General features: G+C 37.5%; 4 protein-coding genes across 4 annotated transcripts; all 4 read right to left on the bottom strand.

The window, feature by feature from the left end:
• Positions 1-5255: 5255 nt before the first annotated feature.
• Positions 5256-6167, bottom strand: LOC137716072 (kunitz type trypsin inhibitor 111-like). Its single transcript, XM_068455468.2, has one exon. It carries the CDS (start codon positions 6077-6079, stop codon positions 5447-5449), a length of 633 nt encoding a protein of 210 aa, XP_068311569.2. The 5' UTR covers positions 6080-6167; the 3' UTR covers positions 5256-5446.
• Positions 6168-9168: 3001 nt separating this feature from the next.
• LOC137715755 (kunitz type trypsin inhibitor 111) lies at positions 9169-10082 on the bottom strand. The gene has a single exon (XM_068455097.2). It carries the CDS (start codon positions 9981-9983, stop codon positions 9360-9362), a length of 624 nt encoding a protein of 207 aa, XP_068311198.2. The 5' UTR covers positions 9984-10082; the 3' UTR covers positions 9169-9359.
• A 4850-nt stretch (positions 10083-14932) lies between these two features.
• Positions 14933-16703, bottom strand: LOC137714124 (RING/FYVE/PHD zinc finger superfamily protein). The gene is made up of 2 exons (XM_068453409.2): positions 15506-16703; positions 14933-15400 (listed from the first exon to the last, which is right to left on the bottom strand). Exons 1-2 carry the CDS (start codon positions 16535-16537, stop codon positions 15356-15358), a joined length of 1077 nt encoding a protein of 358 aa, XP_068309510.2. The 5' UTR covers positions 16538-16703; the 3' UTR covers positions 14933-15355.
• A 715-nt stretch (positions 16704-17418) lies between these two features.
• Positions 17419-20849, bottom strand: LOC137715263 (putative sodium/metabolite cotransporter BASS1, chloroplastic). The gene is made up of 7 exons (XM_068454521.2): positions 20212-20849; positions 19570-19663; positions 19448-19481; positions 19015-19069; positions 18439-18522; positions 18065-18352; positions 17419-17743 (listed from the first exon to the last, which is right to left on the bottom strand). The coding sequence occupies exons 1-7, from the start codon at positions 20746-20748 to the stop codon at positions 17591-17593; spliced, it is 1245 nt and encodes a 414-aa protein (XP_068310622.2). The 5' UTR covers positions 20749-20849; the 3' UTR covers positions 17419-17590.
• Between the last annotated feature and the right edge of the window lie 1482 nt (positions 20850-22331).

Below are 22331 nucleotides of genomic sequence, written 5' to 3' on the forward strand. Positions count from 1 at the left end.
TGCTGGCCGACACCAGGAAGGTGACGAAGCCATAAAGTGTGATAATGTATAAAATGTGAATAAATTAACATCTAAAAGTGCCTAAGTACACGAGTCGGAATCACTTCTATTACACGAGTGCGCGATGAACAAGTCTGGACTCATTTCACGCGTGATACAAGGCATAGGTATAAGACAGTAAGATAAGATAATGATTATACCATCACAAGAAGACATCTATACTGAAAAGTGCCACGAATCCTCGTCGATACGGAACTCTACTACTAGAACCTGGAGGGGTGCAAAAATAGAAAGTGTGAGTGGGTGAAACAAAACTTTTCAAACCAATTTCAATTACCAAAGGCAATAACCCCTCGCCATAACACCTGTATAATTGCCTAGAAAATAATAGGCGTGACAATAATTCAAACCATAACCAAAATAACAGTCTCATAGTTATGCTGTGTCAAATATCTCAACAAGAGTAAGTAACCCAGATGAAATAAATCAATATGAAATAGTATATCAGCCGGATCCACCTATTGTGGCCTGTACGGCTGAATCAATAGCTCATCAACATACTAGCCGGAGTCACCTCACGTGATCTGTACGACTATTCATATCTCATCAATCAATGTTAGCACATAAGTCGGAGTCACCTATGGTGACCTGTACGACTTAATCAATATCTCATCACATATCTCATCAATCAATGCTAACATATAAGTCGGAATCACCTATAGTGACATGTACGACTTAATCAATATCTCATCACATATCTCACCAATCAATGCTAGCATATAAGTTAGAGTCACCTATAGTGACATGTACGACTTAATCAATATCTCATCATATACCTCATCAATCAATGCTAGCATATAAGTTGGAGTCACCTATAGTGACCTGTACGACTTATCCATGTCTCATCAATCAATGATAGCATATAAGTCGGGAGTCACCTATAGTGACTTGTACGACTTGTCCATGGCTCATCAAACATGCTAGCATATAAGTCAGGAGCCACCTATGAGTGACATGTACGACTTATCCATAGCTCATCAAACATGCTAACATATAAATCGAGAGTCACCTTTAGTGACCTGTATGACTTATCCATAGCTCATCAAACATGCATGCACACGAGTCGGAATCACTTCTAGTGGTCTGTACGACAAGACTGGATGTAAATAAATACGCTCAAGTGCTACGATCACGTGAAAACTATGCAAATAATCGCAGGTCACCTACGAGTCGAAACCACCTTTAGTGGTCTATATGACAGGACTGTGCACCTACCTTGGATCCAAGGTGAGCGTAAGGTGCGAGAGGTGAACATCACGTGAAGGACTGTGCCCTGGCCACGGGCGGGAACACTAACACCGAGGTGCAAGTTATGAGCTCTCATCACATCTCACATAATCATCAATTCACTTAATCAATCAATAACTCACCTGGTATTTACCTGAGCGTCTTGCGTTCACCTTTGCACTTCAAAGCATTCACAATAATTCTGTGCTGATAATATAAATATGGATATACCATGATGCAATCTAAAACACAACCATAACATAGTGTTTCCAAAAAAAAAAAATATATATATATATATATATATATAACATGGCTTGAAATGCATAATCTGTAACGCCCCACTTCCAAACTATTTATTTTCGAGAATAATTAGGATAAGCCCAACTAGACATTAGTTTAATTAACTATCATTACTTACGTTTCTTTACTTTAATTTCTTGATTCTTCACACATTGATCTATGAACAACATTTAACCACCAAATCATAAGGTTAAATCTCACATTTTCCACCAATGTCCCTCACATTGCTCAATTCCCCAAACAAGTCTATTGTCTCAATTATTTAGTCTCATTTTATTATATGGATGCATCTAACATCTCGTTAGACTACTTACGTACCCTAAACAGGGATCAAGCCAATCGTAGTTCAAAGTAATTATTTGTAGGTAACATGCATAAATCAATTTAGAAGCGTTTGTGGAACTATTAATTATATACATATGATAAAAAGGGAAAGACCCACTTACCTGGAGTCCACGTTATGATTCTATAGCACGCACATCGAGGCGTCCCGAACAATTGATGCCTAGAACAATTATCGAATCACATCTCAGAAATCTTATAAATAGAATACGTAATTCACGCAAAGCACATCCTCAAGGACATTCTAAAATAGTTTGAGACCCATTGAATACAAGTCAACCGTCGATCAAAGATTGACGGTAGGGTTTACAACCCTATATAACTCGATCCAGAAGATCCGCATATCAGATTTCCAATCTGTAACCTCCAAAGATACACATTATGCTTCTAGAATAACATACTAAATTTTCATTACGATCCAATGGTCGGATCTCCACCAATTGCCCAAAACCAAGTGGTGGTTGACATTTATTTTACGAACTTACAAATCCACTTCGGGAAGATTCGTAAGTCGGATTCCCTATCTGTAAATTCCTATGATCCTTAAATATTATTTATTATAATGTATCCAAGTTTGGTGACGATCCAACGGTCGGATCATCGATTCACATTTTATCAAGTAACATATTGTAATGAATTTAGGTTCAAACAATCAATCTACGTTATACAAATAACTATACTGAACTCAAGACATCTAATTTAGCCTAAAAGTAGCATCGACGGTCCCCTAGCCACGTGCCGCTGCGGGTGGCCATTGGCCGACCCTACTCGCCGGAAAATCCAACTATTTCCAAAAATTACCAAAATTTACAGGAATGAAGATCTCAATGAGTAGAGTAACTTTCATACCTATGACCAAGGCCAATTTGGCCGGTAAGAGCTTCAATTTTACATAAATCCGTCGGAAACCCTAAAGAGGGTGTGCTTCGATTCGACCTCCATGCTCACTCCAACGTCTCCACAAGTGTTTGGGCTTTGTTCATGAGGTTGAGGGGAGTCTATTTGTGGTGGTAATTGCAGGAGGTAGCTTCAAATCATGGCGGAATGAAACCCAACCTATGCGCCCCATTTTCCACGATTTTACCCAAAATTCACCAATTTCCACCCAATTTTCCATGAAAATGGAAGAGGGATCGGTTGGCCTCGTCCAAGGTGGCCGAAGATGGGAGAATTCACCGGGTCGGGTTACGGGTTGAGGGAAACCCGATTTCCCCCTTTTTCTTTTCTCCCACTTTCTTCTCCTTGCTCTCCTTTCTGGTAGGTCCCTCACTTCTCTTCTCTTTCTGATTGGGCAGCAGCCCTTCCCTTCTCCTCCTTTCTTCTTCTCCCACATTCCTTTTTCTTTTTCTTCTCCCTTTCTGTCGCACACACACACACACACACACATGTCCTCCTAATTTAGCATACATTAATATAATATAAATAGAATAGTTATTTCTTCAAAATACTTTCAGTTCATAAGTCCAAATTCACTTCTACTTGCGCTTACTCGTTCATATCGTCGAGTACTTCAGGAATACGTTAAACGAATATTTAGTACGTCTCACAACACGTGGGTCAATGAAAGTCAAAACCTTCGCCTCTAGGGCATTCTCGTAAATTCACATTTTAAAAGTTATAACATAATAAAATTTGGGATGGGTTGTCACAAGTAATATATATATAGTTTACCAATATATATATATAATATTACTATATGTTCACATACACACACACATACATATACACATACATGCACATTACTACATATATGATCAAACATATTAAACTAATGATGAGCAAATAACATATATTTTGTGGGTAAATTAATATTGAATCAAATAACATTCTTTTATTTCGTAGGTAATTTATTTTCCATGCATTATTACATATATTTGGCACATTTTATTATTATAAGATATATATGTACAAATAATAGGTGTCACATCCCAGCTCGAGCCCCCACCACATTCCCGGCTCGACTCCACCGTATCACAATATTGTGCGCTTTGGGTCCCAACCATGCCCTCATGGTTTTGTTCCTGGGAACTCACACGAGAACTTCCCAGTGGGTCACCCATCATGGGATTGCTCTCGCGCGCTACTTGCTTAACTTCGGAGTTCCGATGGAACCCGAAGCCAGTGAGCTCCCAAAAGGCCTCGTGCTAGGTAGAGATGGGGATATACATATAAGGCTTACAGGATCCTCATCCCTGGGCGATGTGGGATGTTACAATAGGTAAATTAATATTGAATAAAAAATAATTGCTTTATTTTGTAAGTAAATTAATTTTGAATCAAATAACATTTCTTTATTATGTAGGTATTTTAGTTTGTATGTATCATCATATATATTGGGCACATGTACAAATAATAGGTAAATTAGTATTGAATAAAATAATAACATTTTTTTTATGTAGGTATATTATTTTGCATATATTTGGGTTTGCTTTATTATGTAGGTAAATTATTTTGCATGAATTTTATGTATGTCAAGCATGCTTTTTTTGTTGTTATATATATATATATATATGTGTGTGTGTGTAAAATAATTTACCTGCATTTATATGTAAAATATAATTTTATTGACTTAACTAAGCATGTATTACTACATTTATTAGGCATGTTTTATTGTTATTATATATTATGCAATGAATTTATTATTATTTTTTATTTTTGTAAAATCATTAATTCTCCCTTACAATTTGTATGGAATTAATTATGTAAATCAAACATTCAAATAGCAGTGTTTTGGGCATCGAAATTTTTTAAATGTGTAAAGACAAATATAATTAAGGAATTTGCTGATGTGGAATCCAATCAATGGGTTTTATTCCAGTTAAAAACTTATGTCGGGTTTTATGTGGAGAAAATTAAGTTTCAGGAACTCAAGTCATATTTTCAGATAATATAATGATATAGAATAATGTTATATGATACATTTGAATAACTAAATAAATTATAATTTAAATGATTTTTTATAAATAAAAAAAAAACTCTTCTAACGAAGATTAAAAATTTGAGGATTCTGATATTTTCAACGAAAAAGATGTGTTATTAAGAGTGGTGAAATGGACTTATTCCTCTCCCAAAGGGGAAAGTAAGCATTATCCTATGAACACATTTAAGTCATAACCATCCATTAATTATCTCGTTATATTTGACTTCACAAACAAAACAACCCCAACCATCACAGTCACAAGACACGTGGTGGATAGAAATGCCCATAGATGAGGTAGGCAGGGTAGCTAGCCAGCAAAGGGCGTGTACGGTAGTCTATTTTTATGCAGAGAACGATATAGCACCTGTTTTATCATGATTAATTAACATACGATGACAATATATAATTAAGAAATAATTAACTTCCATATAACATTAGTTTGCATCGGTTTATTTATAATTCAGATATAATAAAAGAGAGAAGAGATCATGATCATAGTCAGCTAGGACATGATCACTACCATTATTACATAAAGAACTCACTATAATTAAGGTCCGCTTAATTAGTTTCCCATATAATATGTGGACATATTTAAATTTAAGCCCTCTCAAACACAACAGGAAGCGCTGAACCATCCAAGGCCAGCAGCCTCTTGTCATTCTCAACAATAGCACCAACAGATCCACAAATGAACCTACAAGTTGGACACACTTCAGTAGGGCACCATTCCAGATTGTACACACCGTCTGGTGTTGCCTGCTTTGTAATCCGGAAGTAGTTTCCGGCAGGGCCAGGAAGGCCTTGGTTTTCGTCTTCTCCGGTGATAATTAATCTCCTTTGGGTGTCTTGATCGGTCTCACCCACCTTCCATGCAGTTGATTGCACACAGATTGTGGATGCTGAGAATGTGATCTTTTGGTCCCTTCCTTCCCTCACCACAGTTTCCCCCTCAACAAAAGGAGAAAACGTCACAGGCAAGCCCTCAGGACCTGAGACATTTTCTTGACCAACATTTAGTGGACATCCAGTTCTGTTGATCAAAGTGAAACGCCCGCCACTGTCGGTAATAGCGGGATTGATGTAGTAGTCCACACCGGATTGAAGAGCCTTTCCGGCAGTGTCAAGCACAGCATTCGAGTCATCGGAAGTTTGGGCTACGGTTGATACGGCCATGACAAGCCATATGCAGCTGCAGATGCTCCCAATCAACTTCATAGACATGGTATACATAGTTTCGAGTACTTTCGATTGCTTTCAAAATATCTCACAATATACAAACAAGTATCTGGTAATATTATAGAAAGTGTGTATGTTTTCTTTTAGGCCATGCCATGCAAGGTATTTATAGAGAGGTGGTGAGGTGATAGTATTGGTGTTACCCATTAGAGAATATTACTTGCAGGGTACGTAAACGATTTGGTCATTGACTTTACAACCCTTAATCGGATAGAGACGTTGAATTACTGAACAAGAAGGAAAGTGTCAAAGGCTTGAGGTCTGCATGCAGACTTTATCACTTGGAATTTGATGAATAGTAGCTATGAAGTGTACGTATATATAAACACACGTGGGCGGTACGCCACTTTATTTGAATATTCTTTCTAATATAATAAGGGTTCTAGTTCAGACCTATTGGTTAGTTTGATCAGCTATTAGCTAGTTATGTAGATCAAACAAAAATCATTATAATTAAAGATAATTTTCAATGTACTGGAAACACGGTCTGGTACATCAAGTGTCAACTAATACAAGTAGTTAATTTTTTTTTTCAAGTATCATATTACTTGTATTAGGATACGTTCCAGTGCCACAAAAAAGTACCTACAACAGGATCTTGTTGCACATCTTTGGGCCAAAAGAAGCATGGAGTAGGCGTTTAAGTTTTATGTTGTTAAATGTTTTTAAAAATGTTGTTTAAGTTTGATGTTGTTAAATATTTTTTTTTTATGTTGTATAATTTTCTGTTGGTTAATATTATTTAATGTATTGTTTGTATTGTTTAATGTTGTTTCATGTTACTTAATTTAATTTAATGTTGTATAATAGCTTAGGAAGTTATAGGAAAAAAAAATATGAAACAAATTTTGTAAAATAGAAGTTATGGGAAGTTATAGGAAAAAAAATAGAAGTTATAGGAAAAAAATAGAAGTTATAGGAAAAAAAATAGAAGTTATAGGAAAAAAAATAGAAGTTATAGGAAAAAAATTTTGTATAAAAAAAAAAAAAAAAAAAACTGTAAAAAAAAAAATTTCAAAAATAACGGCTAGCTTCAGCTAGCCGTTGTATTTAAATTTTTGACCTACCATTCCTGTTGGATCTAACCGACAGGAATAATGCACAATATTGTCGCTTATATCCGACATGAATACTTAAAATTCTGGCCCAGCCGGTTGGCCCTTTTTTGTCTGGTGGAGCCCACGAGCTCTTTGGCCTAGCCCTCGGTTGGAGACGATTTTCGAGCGTTTTTTGACCCTTTGGACATTTCTGTTGGAGATGGTCTAAGATATACGATGAACGATCACGATCACATGATTCCTAAGAAAAGGATCCGATGAGGATCCTTCTCCCTAATTTCGCCGGATCCTTTTCCCTAATTAAAGGGATGATCGAGAGGAATATAATTATAGATAGTGAAATAATTGTGTAGCAGAATCACAGATTCCCAACCACTCACGCCATTCTACATGTGGCCCGGCACGTGTGTTAATATATTAATCATGGTTAGTCTTTTAGGCCATGCTTGGTGCTTAATTAGTATTGGATTGATAATTCAGTAGATCTATAATGTATACATGTTCATACTTCTTATTTTTTTTCCAACCTAAAGGTGGGAAACATGCATTAATCATGAAGTCAACCTATCCCTTCTAATTTTTGTATAATATAATGATATAGAATAATGTTATATCATACATTCGAATAACTAAATAAATTCTAATTTAAATGATTTTTTATAAATAAAAAAATCTTCTAACAAAGATTAAAAAATTGACAATTCTGATTATGAATTTTCAACGAAAAAGATGTGTTATTAAGTGTGGTGAAATGGACTTATTCGTCTCCCAAGAGGAAAGTAAGCATTATCCTATGAACACATTGCGTTTGTTGTAATGGACTATCTCGGACTGGGCTTTAGGGACTAAGTTGGACTGACTTGGCTTGGACTAAGCAGGGTAAGAATAGTGAAGTGTTTGGTGCAGTGTCGGACTAAATTGACAGATTAAATATTTTTCTATTTTTTATTCACTTTTATAATTTTTTATTTCACTTGTATAATTTTTTATTTCATTTTTTTTATCTCATTGTATTCACAAAAGCTATTCTCTGCTCTTCTTCACTGATATTAACCTTTTCTTTTCTTTGCTTCCAAAAATCCCAACCACCGTCTCCAATCTCTTCAATGGAATCCAATCATCTAGTGCGATTCAGTTGCAAAAGCCCCAATCTCTTCAAGATGTGTTAGTAATTTGTTTGTAGATGTTCTGCAGGATAACTATGGTCAATTTCGAGACAAGGTTCAAATAAGGATATAAAGAAGACAAGGAATAGATGTTGATAGAGCAGAGCTAAACATCATTTTGAAGTGATCAATTCAATTGCAAATGCCCCAATCTCTTCAAGATGAACATCTTCTTGACGTGTTTGACTGCGATTTCTGTTTGTTCATATTTTAGATTTCGATTTGGAGGTCTAGGGTTTCTGGGTTTTCCCTCAACATATTGAAAATTGGCGGGCAAAAAAATTTCCAGCACAAGGCGTTGGCGAGGTGTTGGAGTTGGCGACGAGGTTGATTAGGGCGACGGGGCGCGCAGTAGTTGATGATGCAGAAGACAGGATTATAGGGGGTCTTAGCAATCCCATGGTGGAGCACGGGATTCGTAGTGATGCGTCAGTGAGGGCCGTAGTCTGAGCGAGTCTCGGCTAGTCTCATTTACCTTAATCCCAACCCGCGCCAAACATGGGACTGTAGTCCCACTTAAGCCAGTCGCACTTAATAACATCAAACAAATGCACCCTTAAGTCATAACTATCCATTAATTATTTCGTTATATTTGACTTCACAAACAAAACAACCCCAACCATCACAGTCACAAGACACGTGGGGATAGAAATGCCTATAGATGAGGTAGGCAGGGTAGCTAGCCGGCAAAGGGCGTGTACGGTAGTCTGTTTTTATGTATGAGAACGATATCATTAACGATGACACGTATCAACGTATAGAAAGCTATAGTCAAGATAAGGGTCGTAAAAAAAAGATGAACTATATATATTAGCACCTGTTTTATCATGATTAATTAACATACGATGACAATATATAATTAAGAAATAATTAACTTCAATATAACATTAGTTTGCATCGGTTTATTTATAATTCAGATACAGTAAAAGAGAGAAGAGATCATGATCATAGTCAGCTAGGACATGATCACTACCATTATTACAGAAATAACTCACTATAATTAAGGTCCGCTTAATTAGTTTCCCATATAATATGTGGACATATTTAAATTTAAGCCCTCTCAAACACAACAGGAAGCGCTGAACCATCCAAGGCCAGCAGCCTCTTGTCATTCTCAACAATAGCACCAACAGATCCACAAATGAACCTACAAGTTGGACACACTTCAGTAGGGCACCATTCCAGATTGTACACACCATCTGGTGTTGCCTGCTTTGTAATCCGGAAGTAGTTTCCGGCAGGGCCAGGAAGGCCTTGGTTTTCGTCTTCTCCGGTGATAATTAATCTCCTTTGGGTGTCTTGATCGGTCTCACCCACCTTCCATGCAGTTGATTGCACACAGATTGTGGATGCTGAGAATGTGATCTTTTGGTCCCTTCCTTCCCTCACCACAGTTTCCCCCTCAACAAAAGGAGAAAACGTCACAGGCAAGCCCTCAGGACCTGAGACATTTTCTTGACCAACATTTAGTGGACATCCAGTTCTGTTGATCAAAGTGAAACGCCCGCCACTGTCGGTAATAGCGGGATTGATGTAGTAGTCCACACCGGATTGAAGAGCCTTTCCGGCAGTGTCAAGCACAGCATTCGAGTCATCGGATGTTTGGGCTAGGGTTGATACGGCCATGACAAGCCATATGCAGCTGCAGAGGCTCCCAATCAACTTCATAGACATGGTATATATAGTTTCGAGTACTTTCGATCCCTTTCAAAATATCTCACAATATACAAACAAGTATCTGGTAATATTATAGAAAGTGTTTGTGTTTTCTTTTAGGCCATGCCATGCAAGGTATTTATAGAGAGGTGGTGAGGTGATAGTATTGGTGTTATACATTAGAGAACATTACTTGCAGGGTACGTAAACGATTTGGTCATGGACTTTACAACCCTAAATCGGATAGAGACGTTGAATTAATGAACAAGAAGGAAGTGTCAAAGGCTTGAGGTCTGCATGCAGACTTTATCATTTGGAATTTGATGAATATTAGCTATGAAGTGTGTGTGTGTGTGTGTGTGTGTGTACAAACACACATGGGCGGTACGCCACTTTATTTGAATATTCTTTCTAATATAATGAGGGTTCTAGTTCAGACCTATTGGTTAGTTTCATCAGCTATTAGTCATGTAGATCAAACAAAAATCATTATAATTAAAGATAATTTTCAATGTACGGGAAACACGGTTTGGTACACCAAGTGTTAACACGGTCTGGTACATCAAATGTCAACTAATACAAGTAGTTAATTTTTTTTTTTTCAAGTATCATATCACTTATATTAGGACATTTGGTGCACTGGACTGAATTTCTGACACACAAAAAAATCTCTCATAATTAAAGCTCTGGTTTATCACATTAATTACCCTAACCAAACCCTTCCAACTTGTGATTCTTACTTTTCAAGAAAAAAAACGAATTGACATTGTAAGTGTAATTCCGCCCGCAAGAGCATGTAAACAAAGTCATTTTAGGGTTTGCCTCGAGAAAATTTTCCTTAAAGAACAAGTTGCCTTCTAAATGCTTGTATATATTTCTTTGCGTGTCTCTCTCATTCACGTGTAGGGTGCAAGTTGGATTGAAATTTCAAATTATGCCATTAGAATTCCGCTTCAAATCTGAACATTTTCAAAAAGATTCTAATTTCGAAAATTCTGAGATAATTTCAATTTCGAATAATCTGATAAAAAAAATGGAAATTGGACGAAGTTCAAATTCAATCTCAAATTTCCAAACTGAAGATGTGTCGGCAAAAGAAAGAGGGGAAGGATAAAATCTCAAAGGTTGTTGAAAATCTTTATGGAGGACAATTTGTGTTGAATTGGAGGGGGCTTCAAATGTCGCCATTGACTCTCTATTTATAGCATCCATACTTTTGCTTGGCACGGCCTGATAATTTCGTAGCAACCGAATGAAACTCAAACTCATAGAATGACTGATCCGTGGCATAGGCTAAAGCCTATCTTCAGATGGCTGACTTTTCAAAGATAATAAGAGCCTATCTAGGCTTATCCCATCATGACCAAAAGCCTGGCCTACCTAGGCTTTCTTATCTCACCATAATTCCATCGCCCATCCATGCATCATGATTCATGATCCCCATTTAATGAATTTCAAATACATTTTAAATTCATTTCTAACTACTTATCAATCTATCACCACCACCACACGCCAGACATCCCAAATCAATTTGAACTATACCGTTTGCTTGGGGATATAATCTGCATCATATCTATCCCGTTTAAGAATATGCCAAGATAATTCATACTAAAAGATAATTATTATGATAAAAATCATAATATTATCCTTTAACAATAACGAAATTATCTTCACTTTTTCATCCAACAGTTGGGAGCTATGCTTACTCAACGGCTTTGATTGCATGGGTCGATGATGCAATTTTGGGTTCAAATAATAACATACATTATTAAATTTAACGGTTGAATGTGTGCTTAAGAATCCACGAATATCTAGCAAGTGGGATATCTAAGCCACTTAAAAAAGCAATGATGTATAGTAGGACTCAAAATCTTAAATTTATATTTAACCGTCAATTGTCATTTACGCTTTATTCTTCTTACTGAATTTCATTTTTTTAATTTTCTTTTTTGAAAACATGATCATCTGGCGGATATAAAAAAATGAACGGTTCAAATCTTTGATATCACGTTTCGATATTTATAGTTAACCGACATATGAGTCGATGTCATATAGTTTGTAGAAACTTCATAGACATCAAGCAATAATTTCACTAGCCGTAAAGCTCTGAATATAATATTAACGATCCAAACAGTTCATCTTCCTGCATCATCTAATAGATCATGTTTTCAAAAATGAAAATCTGAAAAAACAAAATTTGATGAGAACAAGAAAGTGTAAATGTAAATAACAATCAACGGTTAAATTTTGGTCTATGATTTATATGATTATAGTGGCAAATTTCGAAGTTAAGCTCTTCATGAAAGTTGTAAAGCTTGTCATTGCAAGCGTTTATATATTTTTTTACACTTCTATATTAATTAAAAAACTATTAAAGACTTTACTTAAATAACAGCAGTAAGATAAATGAGAGTAAATCTGTATCGTTGGATTCTATTTCACTTATATTATTAGAACTTTTTTGGATGAAAAAACCCCTTCTATATTCCAATATTTTCCAATTTTACCATTTGATAAATTTAGGTAAGCAAAAATATACTTAAAAGAAAAATGTGTTTTTATGTTTTAGATGTGACAATATGGTATGTATATACTTATTTAGTATTATATTTTTCATTTGATTATTTATTGGTTTAAAATATATTTTTCTTAACTAGTAACGGGTTGGGTCATATTACCTGTTAATATTATCGGATCGATTTCGGATCAGGTCATTTTACCAGTTCATTTTAACGGGTGTTACACGACACGGCCCTTTAAGATATCGGATATGACACGAAAACGACACGAACATAGAAAACACAACACGAATGCCAGGTCTAATAAAATCTCAAAGGTTGTTGAGAAACTTTACGCAGGGTAATTTGTTTGTTGAATTGGAGGGGCTTCAAATGTCACATGCGACTCTGTATTTATAGCATCCATACTTTTGCTTGGCACGGCCTAATAATTTCGTAGAAACAGACTAAAACTTAAACTCGTAGAATGGTTGATCTGTGACATAAGTTAAAGGCTATCTTGAGATGACTGACTTTTCAAAGATAATAAGAGCCTATCCAGGCTTATCCCATCATGACCAATAGCCTAGCCTACCTAGGCTTTATTATCTCATCATAATTCCATCATCATCCATGCATCCTGATCCGGCCACAGGTCTGCTGTTCCTATTTAAAGTGGATCATCTCATGAGCTCAGGATGAAGATCCTCCTGACCACGAAATCCGGACCGTTTAATTTTAATCCAACGGCTCTAAACAAAGGGTTCCCTAAAAAATTATAATAATTACAACTGTTGGATTAAAATTAAACGGTCCGAATTTTGTGGTCAGGAGGATCCTCATCCTATGCTCAGGAGATGATCCTCTTCCCCCAAAATATGTCTCTTTCATGTCTCTTATTTAATATTACGACACATGTCCAACACGTAATTACCACTGTTAAATCTTTTTTTTTTTTTGGTTTGGGGTTCGGACGTTTAAGTCCTCTCTTATGAAGGCACCCACTGGTACCAGAACCGTTCCGATGTACTCATCCTCCATATCTTCTGGCCACCTTGTTCTTCATATCATCAACAAAACAGTGTTGTGTTTATATACCAATGTGACCCCACCTACTCTTGACTCCTCCACACCTCACCGCCGCCAGCGAGAGCCCACAATTCAAAGCGACGATTTTGATTCATATGGCTTGGCCACCAGCTGCGAGCATACGCCACCAGGAACGTCCACTCTGCTAATCTCAACGAATTTGTCAAAACAAGTCATTGTATCTTTCAATATTTCAATTTCAAACTCGTTTTATCTCTCCATCAATCAATTATTCGGTTATCGTTAATCTCTCTCAAGCAACACAACACAACATAAGATTAAGATGCAATAAGTTAAGCAACTCAGCATGGGTTGGGTCAACTGGAAAGATTGGAAAACATTTTGTTTGAATCCGAAATTGTAGAATTTGGGTTTCCAATATACATATCAATTTCTGAAGGAGACGGCAACAATGAAAACTGAAAAAGTGGTGGTTGCAAACGAAGAAATAACAGAGGTGGAGGTGTGTTAAAAGGACTTAACAATGTTAATTCTCTGTTAAGTGTTGGACAGGTGTCGCAAAATTACCGAAAAGACACCAAGGAGACATTTATTTTGGGACCTGACTTCTCTACCTTCCCAGTTCCCATGTACTCCCATCCTCTTCTATTTGTACGGTTAAGGTTCTCATCTCCTCCTATTTGTGCGATCATAATTAAGTCATGTCAATATTTTATATCACTATTGTTTTTTATCTTATTATCTTTATAAAATAATTCAATATAAAATGTTAACGTGGCTTAACTGTGACCACACAAAATAGGAGAAGATGAGAGTGTATGGAAACTGGAAGGGCAAAGAAGCTGGGTCCTTTATTTTGGAGACAGCAAACCCGTGGCCTCCTGATCCCCATTTAATGAATTTCAAATTCATTTTAAATTCATTTCTAACTACTTGTCAATCTATCACCACCACCACACGCCAGACATTCCAAATCAATTTGAACTATACTGCTTGCTTGGGAATATAATCCGCATCCAATCTATCCCGTTTAAAAAGATACCAAGATAATTCAAATTAAAAGATAATTATTATGATAAAAACCATAATATAATCCTTTAACAATAACAAATTATCTTCACTTTTTCATTTAACAGTTAAAAGCTATGTTTATTCAACGGCCTTAATTGCACAAGTTATTGGGCCAAATAATGACATACATTATTAAATTTAACGGTTAAATATATGCTCAAAAATCCACGAATATCTAGCAAGTGAGATATCTAAGCCACTTAAAAATGCAATGATGTATAGTAGGACTCAAGGTGCAGACCACATATCTAAATATTTGGAAGACATCCTTAAAAGACAGAGATGAGCATTTCCTCTGCAAGGCCTGGCGATTCGAACGAAAGATTCATAAATCAGACATCTCTCACATAAGTAAACGATATTATTATTCAGATGAAACCCCACAGTCCTACATCAATTGCCATGAGTTGTTAAAACTCACAACACTGTAAATACAACTTGAAATCAACTTTCGTCACATAAGCTGAAACGTCGTTAGAATGGATTTCTTCGTCTAAATCATTTAGTTCAAACCTAAACCTGGGTTTCCTTGGCTAGCAGATGCTCAACATTACTTGAATTCAGCTCGAACGCAACGACAATATGTTAGAGTCTAAGTAAAATGCATCATCAGTCACAGCAAGAATCAAATAAGTCGACACTAGAACCCTACAGACATCTAAAAAAAATGACAGCAACATGTAAATTCCAGACACAAAGAAAAAGCCAATTATCAAACACTAACCAACGCAATCAAACACTAATCCATCAAAATTTAATTACTTGTACTATTCAGTCTTCTCTAGCGACAATCTTGTACTTCCCAGTTTGTTCTTGCTGCAATAGAAAGAAACCCAATTAGCAAAATCCCCATCAAAATACGACAATCAAACTCAACGAGTTAAAACTCAAAGGAGAAGTGATTTGCGAAAAAGCACCTACCTTTATCCACAGATCTGAGTGCTTTTTACAAAACCCAGCCACAATAGCTCCCTTATTCCTTCCTTCCTTGTACTCAATACAAAGATCCTCATTCAAGCCACAACTCACATGAAATGCCAGAGGGCACTTAAGCTCGGAGCACTGAATAGCACACCCCCTTGAACTCTCACAAACATAGCATCTCTCCTTCCACCGCCTTTTCGGAACCTTGGAGCAATCAATCCCCTCCCGGCCTTCAGGGTCCTTGAAGAACACCTCTGGGACATAAAGCGCACACACAATGTGTGCCCACCTGCCGTCTCCGGTAGGCTTCATTGCCCCTCCTTTGACAGGACATAAGCAGCAAGAACAGGACTCATTGGATTGGGAATGCACAGCAGAAAACGCGCATTGGGCGCAGAACCAATCTCCTTCCGGAATACCCTTTGCGAGTGGATTGCCATAGCAGGAGGCATGAACCGTCAGATTACACCCATCACAGAAGACAATTGGATCTGATGGATCTCCATCTGTGCTCTGACAAACAGCACAAACAATCCCATCATCATCATCATCATCTTCTTCTTCTTCTTCGCTGCACTCTCCATCCCCTGCGATTTCTTGGCTTTTCTTCTCTTGGGTCTTTTCAATATCTTCATTGCAACCATTTTCAGCTTTACCCTTCTCTTCCTCCGATTTTGGCTCTTCTTCTAGCTCCGACCCAAATGGCGGCTTGTACTCGACATTAAGGTCCAATGTCAAACGTGGCTCTTCAGTGAACAAATCGGGCTGAAGCGCCCAAACCCTTTTCTTGGCAGGCAGGGAATAGGTGGAGCCGGCCGCAGCGGAGGCGGTGGGGTCAGGGAGAACGAGTTGGTCTCTCGACGCCTTTCGCTTCTTTGCTGGAAGGCGCAACGGGGACAAAAGGGCATCCTTCTGCTGCTGTTGCTGCATGAGTCTGAATCTCTTGAGAGGAGGCAGGCCATGAAATCTCTGATCCATTTGTGGGTCTGGTTGTTGGGCAGAGAAAATTGATTTGGTGGGGGGATTCATTGAGTGAGTTTGAGAGACTTTTTGAGGTTTTGATTTGGAATTTGTGATTTGAAGTGAATTAAGAAATGAAAAAATTGGATTTGTGGTGGGAACTTTGAAATTGAGGAGCTTTCGTTTTCTTTCGTTTCGAGTTTTTTGCAGCCGATTTTTTAATTTGGCGGGGTTTCGAAATATTTGGTTCGGTTCAATTTTGCTTTGAAAAAATCAGCGCCCGAAGGGAATTTTGACACCAAAACTAGTTCGGTGAGATGTCCGGTTTTGTTGCTGGACTTGGGCTACAATTTGAGTGAAACTAAAAATGTCTTGGAGCATTTATTTTTTTAACAAACAAGAGATAATCTATATTAAATTTATTTAAATTACAGGAAGAGAAATTCGAACACGAGACTTTGTAGATATGGGTTAGATTGGTTGACTAACATAATGTGCGTACTCCGTTGCTTCCGAGTTTGATCCCCCTATTGGATTCGACTATTTTTAGTTTTTCTTTGTTGAGATAGAGGGAATGTATTTGCAAAATTAAAGAACGAAGATGGTGAACGCAAGACAAGAAACAAAACTCTATTACAAATTGATTTTAGTTTTCAATTTTCAACTTGCAAACTCTTCCGTAACTTCCTTCCCGCCGCCATTCCTCCACCTTCGCTCGTCCTTCCTTTACCCTTTGTATTCCCCTCTGCATTCATTATTCATAATAAAAATTAAAAACGAAATGATTATCAAACAGGGTTTAAAGTATAAAAAAATCTTGCACTTCATTGTTTCCAAGAATAGGTGAAGATATTTTTGGAATTTAGGCTTGCTGTTATCTTTGAAAACATAGAAACCGGACGATATTCATACATGAACAATATGTGAAACATGAAGTTAAAATCCACAAGTAGAAAATCAAAAGGATTCACATTGAAAGGCAAAGTAAATACAACATAGCAGAAATTGCAAATCCAACCGTTCCATTAGCTAATACGCAAAGAAATTCCGACTACTAGCAGCTGATATGATAACAGAAGGATTTATGTTTGTGCTGCTTGTCTAAACCTTCTACATGACATTTCAATCTTGCTTCTGGGTTGGCACAGTCTGTCTCCAGAATCCTGCCAAGACACTACCCAAGATTGAATGACAAACGCTGGAAACAGCACATGGTACCGCAGTTAGAGGGTTTCCGAAGTGCTGACTGGCTAGAACAACTCCAAGCACCGAATTCTGAAACATGAAGGAGCCGATAACAACACTCACAGACAACCGATAATGCATGAGACAAATTGACAGGCATTCTTTCTATTATACATACACACATCGTAAGCAATCATATGTGTCTTTGGCTTATTGGCTATAGAATGAAATTAACAAATGACCGTAATGTATTTTTGCTTGAATAAATGACCACAATATCTTTTCACTCGAAGTAATTGGCAATGGAAAAGACGTGAACACTCACTGGATGAAAATGAGAGAACACTCACTGGATGAAATGAGAAGCAACTCTCTTTAAAATATCAAGGGGAAAAACCCAATGATGCTTACCTGCATGCCAACCTCGATGGAGATAGTCCTTGATGATGCGACACCAATCCCAAGCATCCTTGAAAGGATGTAACCGAAGAAAAATCCACTTGCATGAAGAAGAACGGCAGCTAGCACCACTTGTTTACCAGACGTAAGGATTGCAGAAGAACTCTGGGCAATTGCATTCCCACAAAGAACAGCTACAGTTGCCACAGCAATGGGTGGCATCAAAGGGGATACAAATTTAACCAGGCCTTGGAAATACTGATTCAGAAATGCACCGGCCAAAACAGGGAGAAGCACAACCTGTGTTCAACGCATATGGTACATTAATATAATTTAAAACAGCAACAGTTATAACTAAGAAGTCCACAAAACAATTGAAAGCTTACCTGCAGTGTTGAGAATAGAAGCCCGGCAGCATCCACTGCAACATATTGACCGGCAAGTTTAGCTGTGAGAAAGGGGGTCATGATCTACAATATGAAAGAGTAAAAGACGTAAGGTTCCTTGAAATAAGCTTATAGTTTAATCCATTAGTAAGTAGTAAGTAGTAACTACTTAAAAGAATATCTCCCTAATTATGAGACATATCTAACACTCTCCTCGTTGTTGTAAGCTAATCATTGTAATATGTATGGCTGCGCCCAGTACTTTAAGGTCTGAGCTTTCAGCAGATCACTTTAAGTTGAGAATCGAACAGAGGACAACTTTACTCATACTTAATATTTAGCGAATCTTTTCCAAAATGAGATAGTTTAATGTACCCCATAACTTTTAACAGGCAAAAAAAATAGATATAACAGAATATTAACCAAAATATAAATTTTCTGGAGTTTTAACAGAAAATGGGATTCAAACCTATCTTTCCAACCATTTTCAATATATGTGCTAAACCTTGCACCATAAAAGTACCACCACTTCAAGACCAAAAACATATCAAAAGAAATTTACATCAGTTTACCAACCACAGCTGATAAAGTGCTTGCTGCTGTCATTAAAACTGAAAGTGCCACGTTTCCACTGCAAAAACAACAAGGTCATCAAGAGGGGGAAAAGACGAAGTAGATTTCCGTCACCCTAGTTTTTGTAAGTTTTAGTTTCATCCCGTTTGGTCCTATTCATCTGAGCAGCAAGGTGGTGTGCAAGGTGCAAGTGGAATGTAGACATGTCAATGTTACAATTTTTCAATATGATTCTACCCATCCAACTCACCCAAAATCTGTGAGGGGTTGGCAACACAAAAGAGTGCGATAATTACTACATGTTGCTCTCATAATTGAAACTTTTAAACTTCAAGCACTGAAATGGAACTTTCAGCAAATTAGACGGGATAAAAATAAAAGATTTGGACACAGATAGGAAAAAGGGTATTATTCTATGATAGGGTAATTCATTTACCGTGCAATATAAGTTACAATGTTACTTGCTGTTCCTGCAAAGAGTTAACCGGGGAAGAAGTGTATTCAGCAAAAAGCTAAGTAAACAAGAATAATTATGAAAAGACTGGCATAGATACATACCACCAGGGCAGCAACCAACCAATATCAAACCAGCTGCATAATACGATGGCAAATTCAAAAGCTTGCTCACAAAATATCCTGATAACGGCATCACCTACAAGTACTCACCATTAAATCATAAATGTCAAATATTTGTGCCTAAACAGATTGAAGGACACATAATTTTTAACCCCAGTACAAAAGAACAGAGTTAGAAATGTTCGAAACATCAAAGTTGTTGACAGTGGAGCCTAAGAAAACAAGAGGCTGAACTCTGCAGGGGTAACTAAGAGAAGTGCATCATTGCTCCCCCAATTGTGGGGGATGATGCTCACCCCCAATGTTTACCGTTATATTAGTCTGGTTTAATTGATCTAAGATATGAATCTCAAAAATTAAACTAATCTAACGGCAATCAATAAGAGGTGAGCAAAAATGCAGTCAACTAAGAGTGTTCAACAAATTTATATATTCGGAATTACGAAAAAGCTGAAACTCCTTGAACTGGGAAATTAGTACATAGGTCAATTAGTTTTTGTGACATGAACACAAATGATCCATATGCATCAAACAAAATTTAGGGAATGGCATTCAGTACTTGATTCAATTATGTGCTAATTCAATACAAGCATTAGTATACATATGAAACGTGGAGCTACAAACCGAGTACTGAAGAAAAAAGCCAGCAAGCAACTCCTTGGGCATAGACAACGCGCCACGAAGGTCGTCGAAAGTGAGGGTCATGCCCATGCCGAGCATGGTCAGTGTTATGCCTAAGATGGTACAGTTGGGTGTGACCCAATTGAAGGAACTCGGTTTGACGAGCCCCAGCAGGCACCCCAAAGCAACCCATATCGGAAATGCAGTCGACACAGACTCGCCAACCAGTTCAACCCAATCCCTGAAACTCCTGGTAGCATTTGCATTGGAGCTGTTCGACGAAATGCCACAGTGGAGCGGAGCTAGTGATAAACGTTCGTTCTTGGCAGTTGGTATGGGTGGAAAGGGATTCGAGGGTAGATGCCATGTGGGTTTGCTGGGAAATTGCGGTAGCGAGTTGCAATGGGATCTTAGAGCGCGTTGACTAGAAGGAGAGGAGGAAGGAGATGTGCTGGTGTGGTGAGAGAATAGAAGTGAAATGGGGTTTGGTTGGAATCTGAAGCCTGTAATTCCATGGTGATATGAGAGTGACGGCTGCATTTTCTCTCGATCTGTATCTGTAGCTGTCTGGTTACTTGCTTTGACTTCCAGGCGTTGACAGTGTTGTGTAGTGTGGAGGCGTTTCTAACTTAGGGACTATTTGATATTTAGTTGAATTTAACTTTTAAAATTTAAAAAAAAAAAAATTAAGTTTTAAGTTTTAAAAATTTGTTTGGTAGGACGATTTTCAAAAACTGAACTCAAAACTAATTTAAAAATATAATCTATTTTCTAAAAAAACAAAAATTGAGTTTTTAAACTTAAACTTACTCTTTTCTTTTCTCTCCCTCCTCCTCTCTCACTCCAATCTATCTCTCTCTTTTCATTCTCTTGCTTCTCTCTCATTCCTCTTCCTCTTTATCTCCTCCGATCCTCTCTTTTCTTTCTTTTTTTTGGCATTGCAATCAATAAGGGGTGAGCAAAAAAAAAACCCTAGCTTCCCAGAGCAAAGAAACCCTACCTTCGCTTCTCTTGTAACCAGAAGGCTTTTTATGCCTTGTCAATTGTCATGCATCTTTAGTTAGTCAACCAACCCTATTGAAAGTGGACTATGGTAATTTTGTTGGGCCAACTTTTGCTTAAGTGTTTTGTTGGGCCAACTGTGGGTAAACAGTTTTAATTCTCTAAGGGTGTATTTGTTTGCCCTCACTAAGTTTCATTGGACTGGACTAGACTAAGAGTTAGTGTAGTCCAGTTTTTGTTAACAGAAGGGACTAACTTTAATGAGATTAGGTGGGACTCGCATGGACTAAAGAGCTCGCTAGGGGGTCTTAGCGAGAGACCCCGAAAAGCGTCGGACTACTAAGACCGTTTCTCGGTTTTGCAACCTCTCGAGAAATCCAAGCATTCCAACCCTAGGTCACCTTCGTCTCTCGCTCCCTTGACTCCACAATCCCCCACTCGCCTCCGGTTAACTCGTCGGCCCTTAATGCAGGCTGGTTTCACTGCTCCCCAGAAGCTGTTTGCAGATTTGACGACGAACAACGTGATGTCTCAACACATGATTCGGCCAAAACACGAAGAAGGGGGGAGTTTGGGAATTGCAAAAACCCGTTGAGAAGGCAAGAAGTGGAAGGGCAAAGAGGAGGGAGATTTGACTAATTGGGAGAAAATAGAGCGGCAGAGAGATAGGGGTTAGATGTAGAGTTTGATAGAAACAATGAAGATAAGGGAAAGGAAAGTAAATTTAAAAAACATTTTATAATATAAGATTTGACTGTCTTTGGTTTTTTAAAGTAAAAGTAAATTAAAAATGATAAAAAAAATATTTTAGGCTCTAAAATAATTTTAGTCCATGAATTAGTCCAGCACTACATCGAACACTTCACTATTATTATCCTACTTAGTCCAAGTCAAGCCAGTCCAACTTAGTCCCTGAAGCTAGTCCAGTCCGAGCCAGGATTCTGTTTAATCCCGTGTTTGGTGCGAGCCAGGATTCTGTTTAATGGGACTACGTCGGACTCGTGCTGACTAAACTCTTCACTAACCGGTCTTAGCGAGACCGCCCAAAAAGGATGGGATTGCTAAGACCATCGCTTCGCTTCGTCTTCCTCAACTCGCTTTGTCTTTGTCTTCTTCAACTT

The sequence above is a fragment of the Pyrus communis genome, chromosome 3 (genome assembly GCF_041283825.1).
Source record: "Pyrus communis isolate YQ-2024b chromosome 3, ASM4128382v1, whole genome shotgun sequence".
Classification (NCBI taxonomy): domain Eukaryota; kingdom Viridiplantae; phylum Streptophyta; class Magnoliopsida; order Rosales; family Rosaceae; genus Pyrus; species Pyrus communis.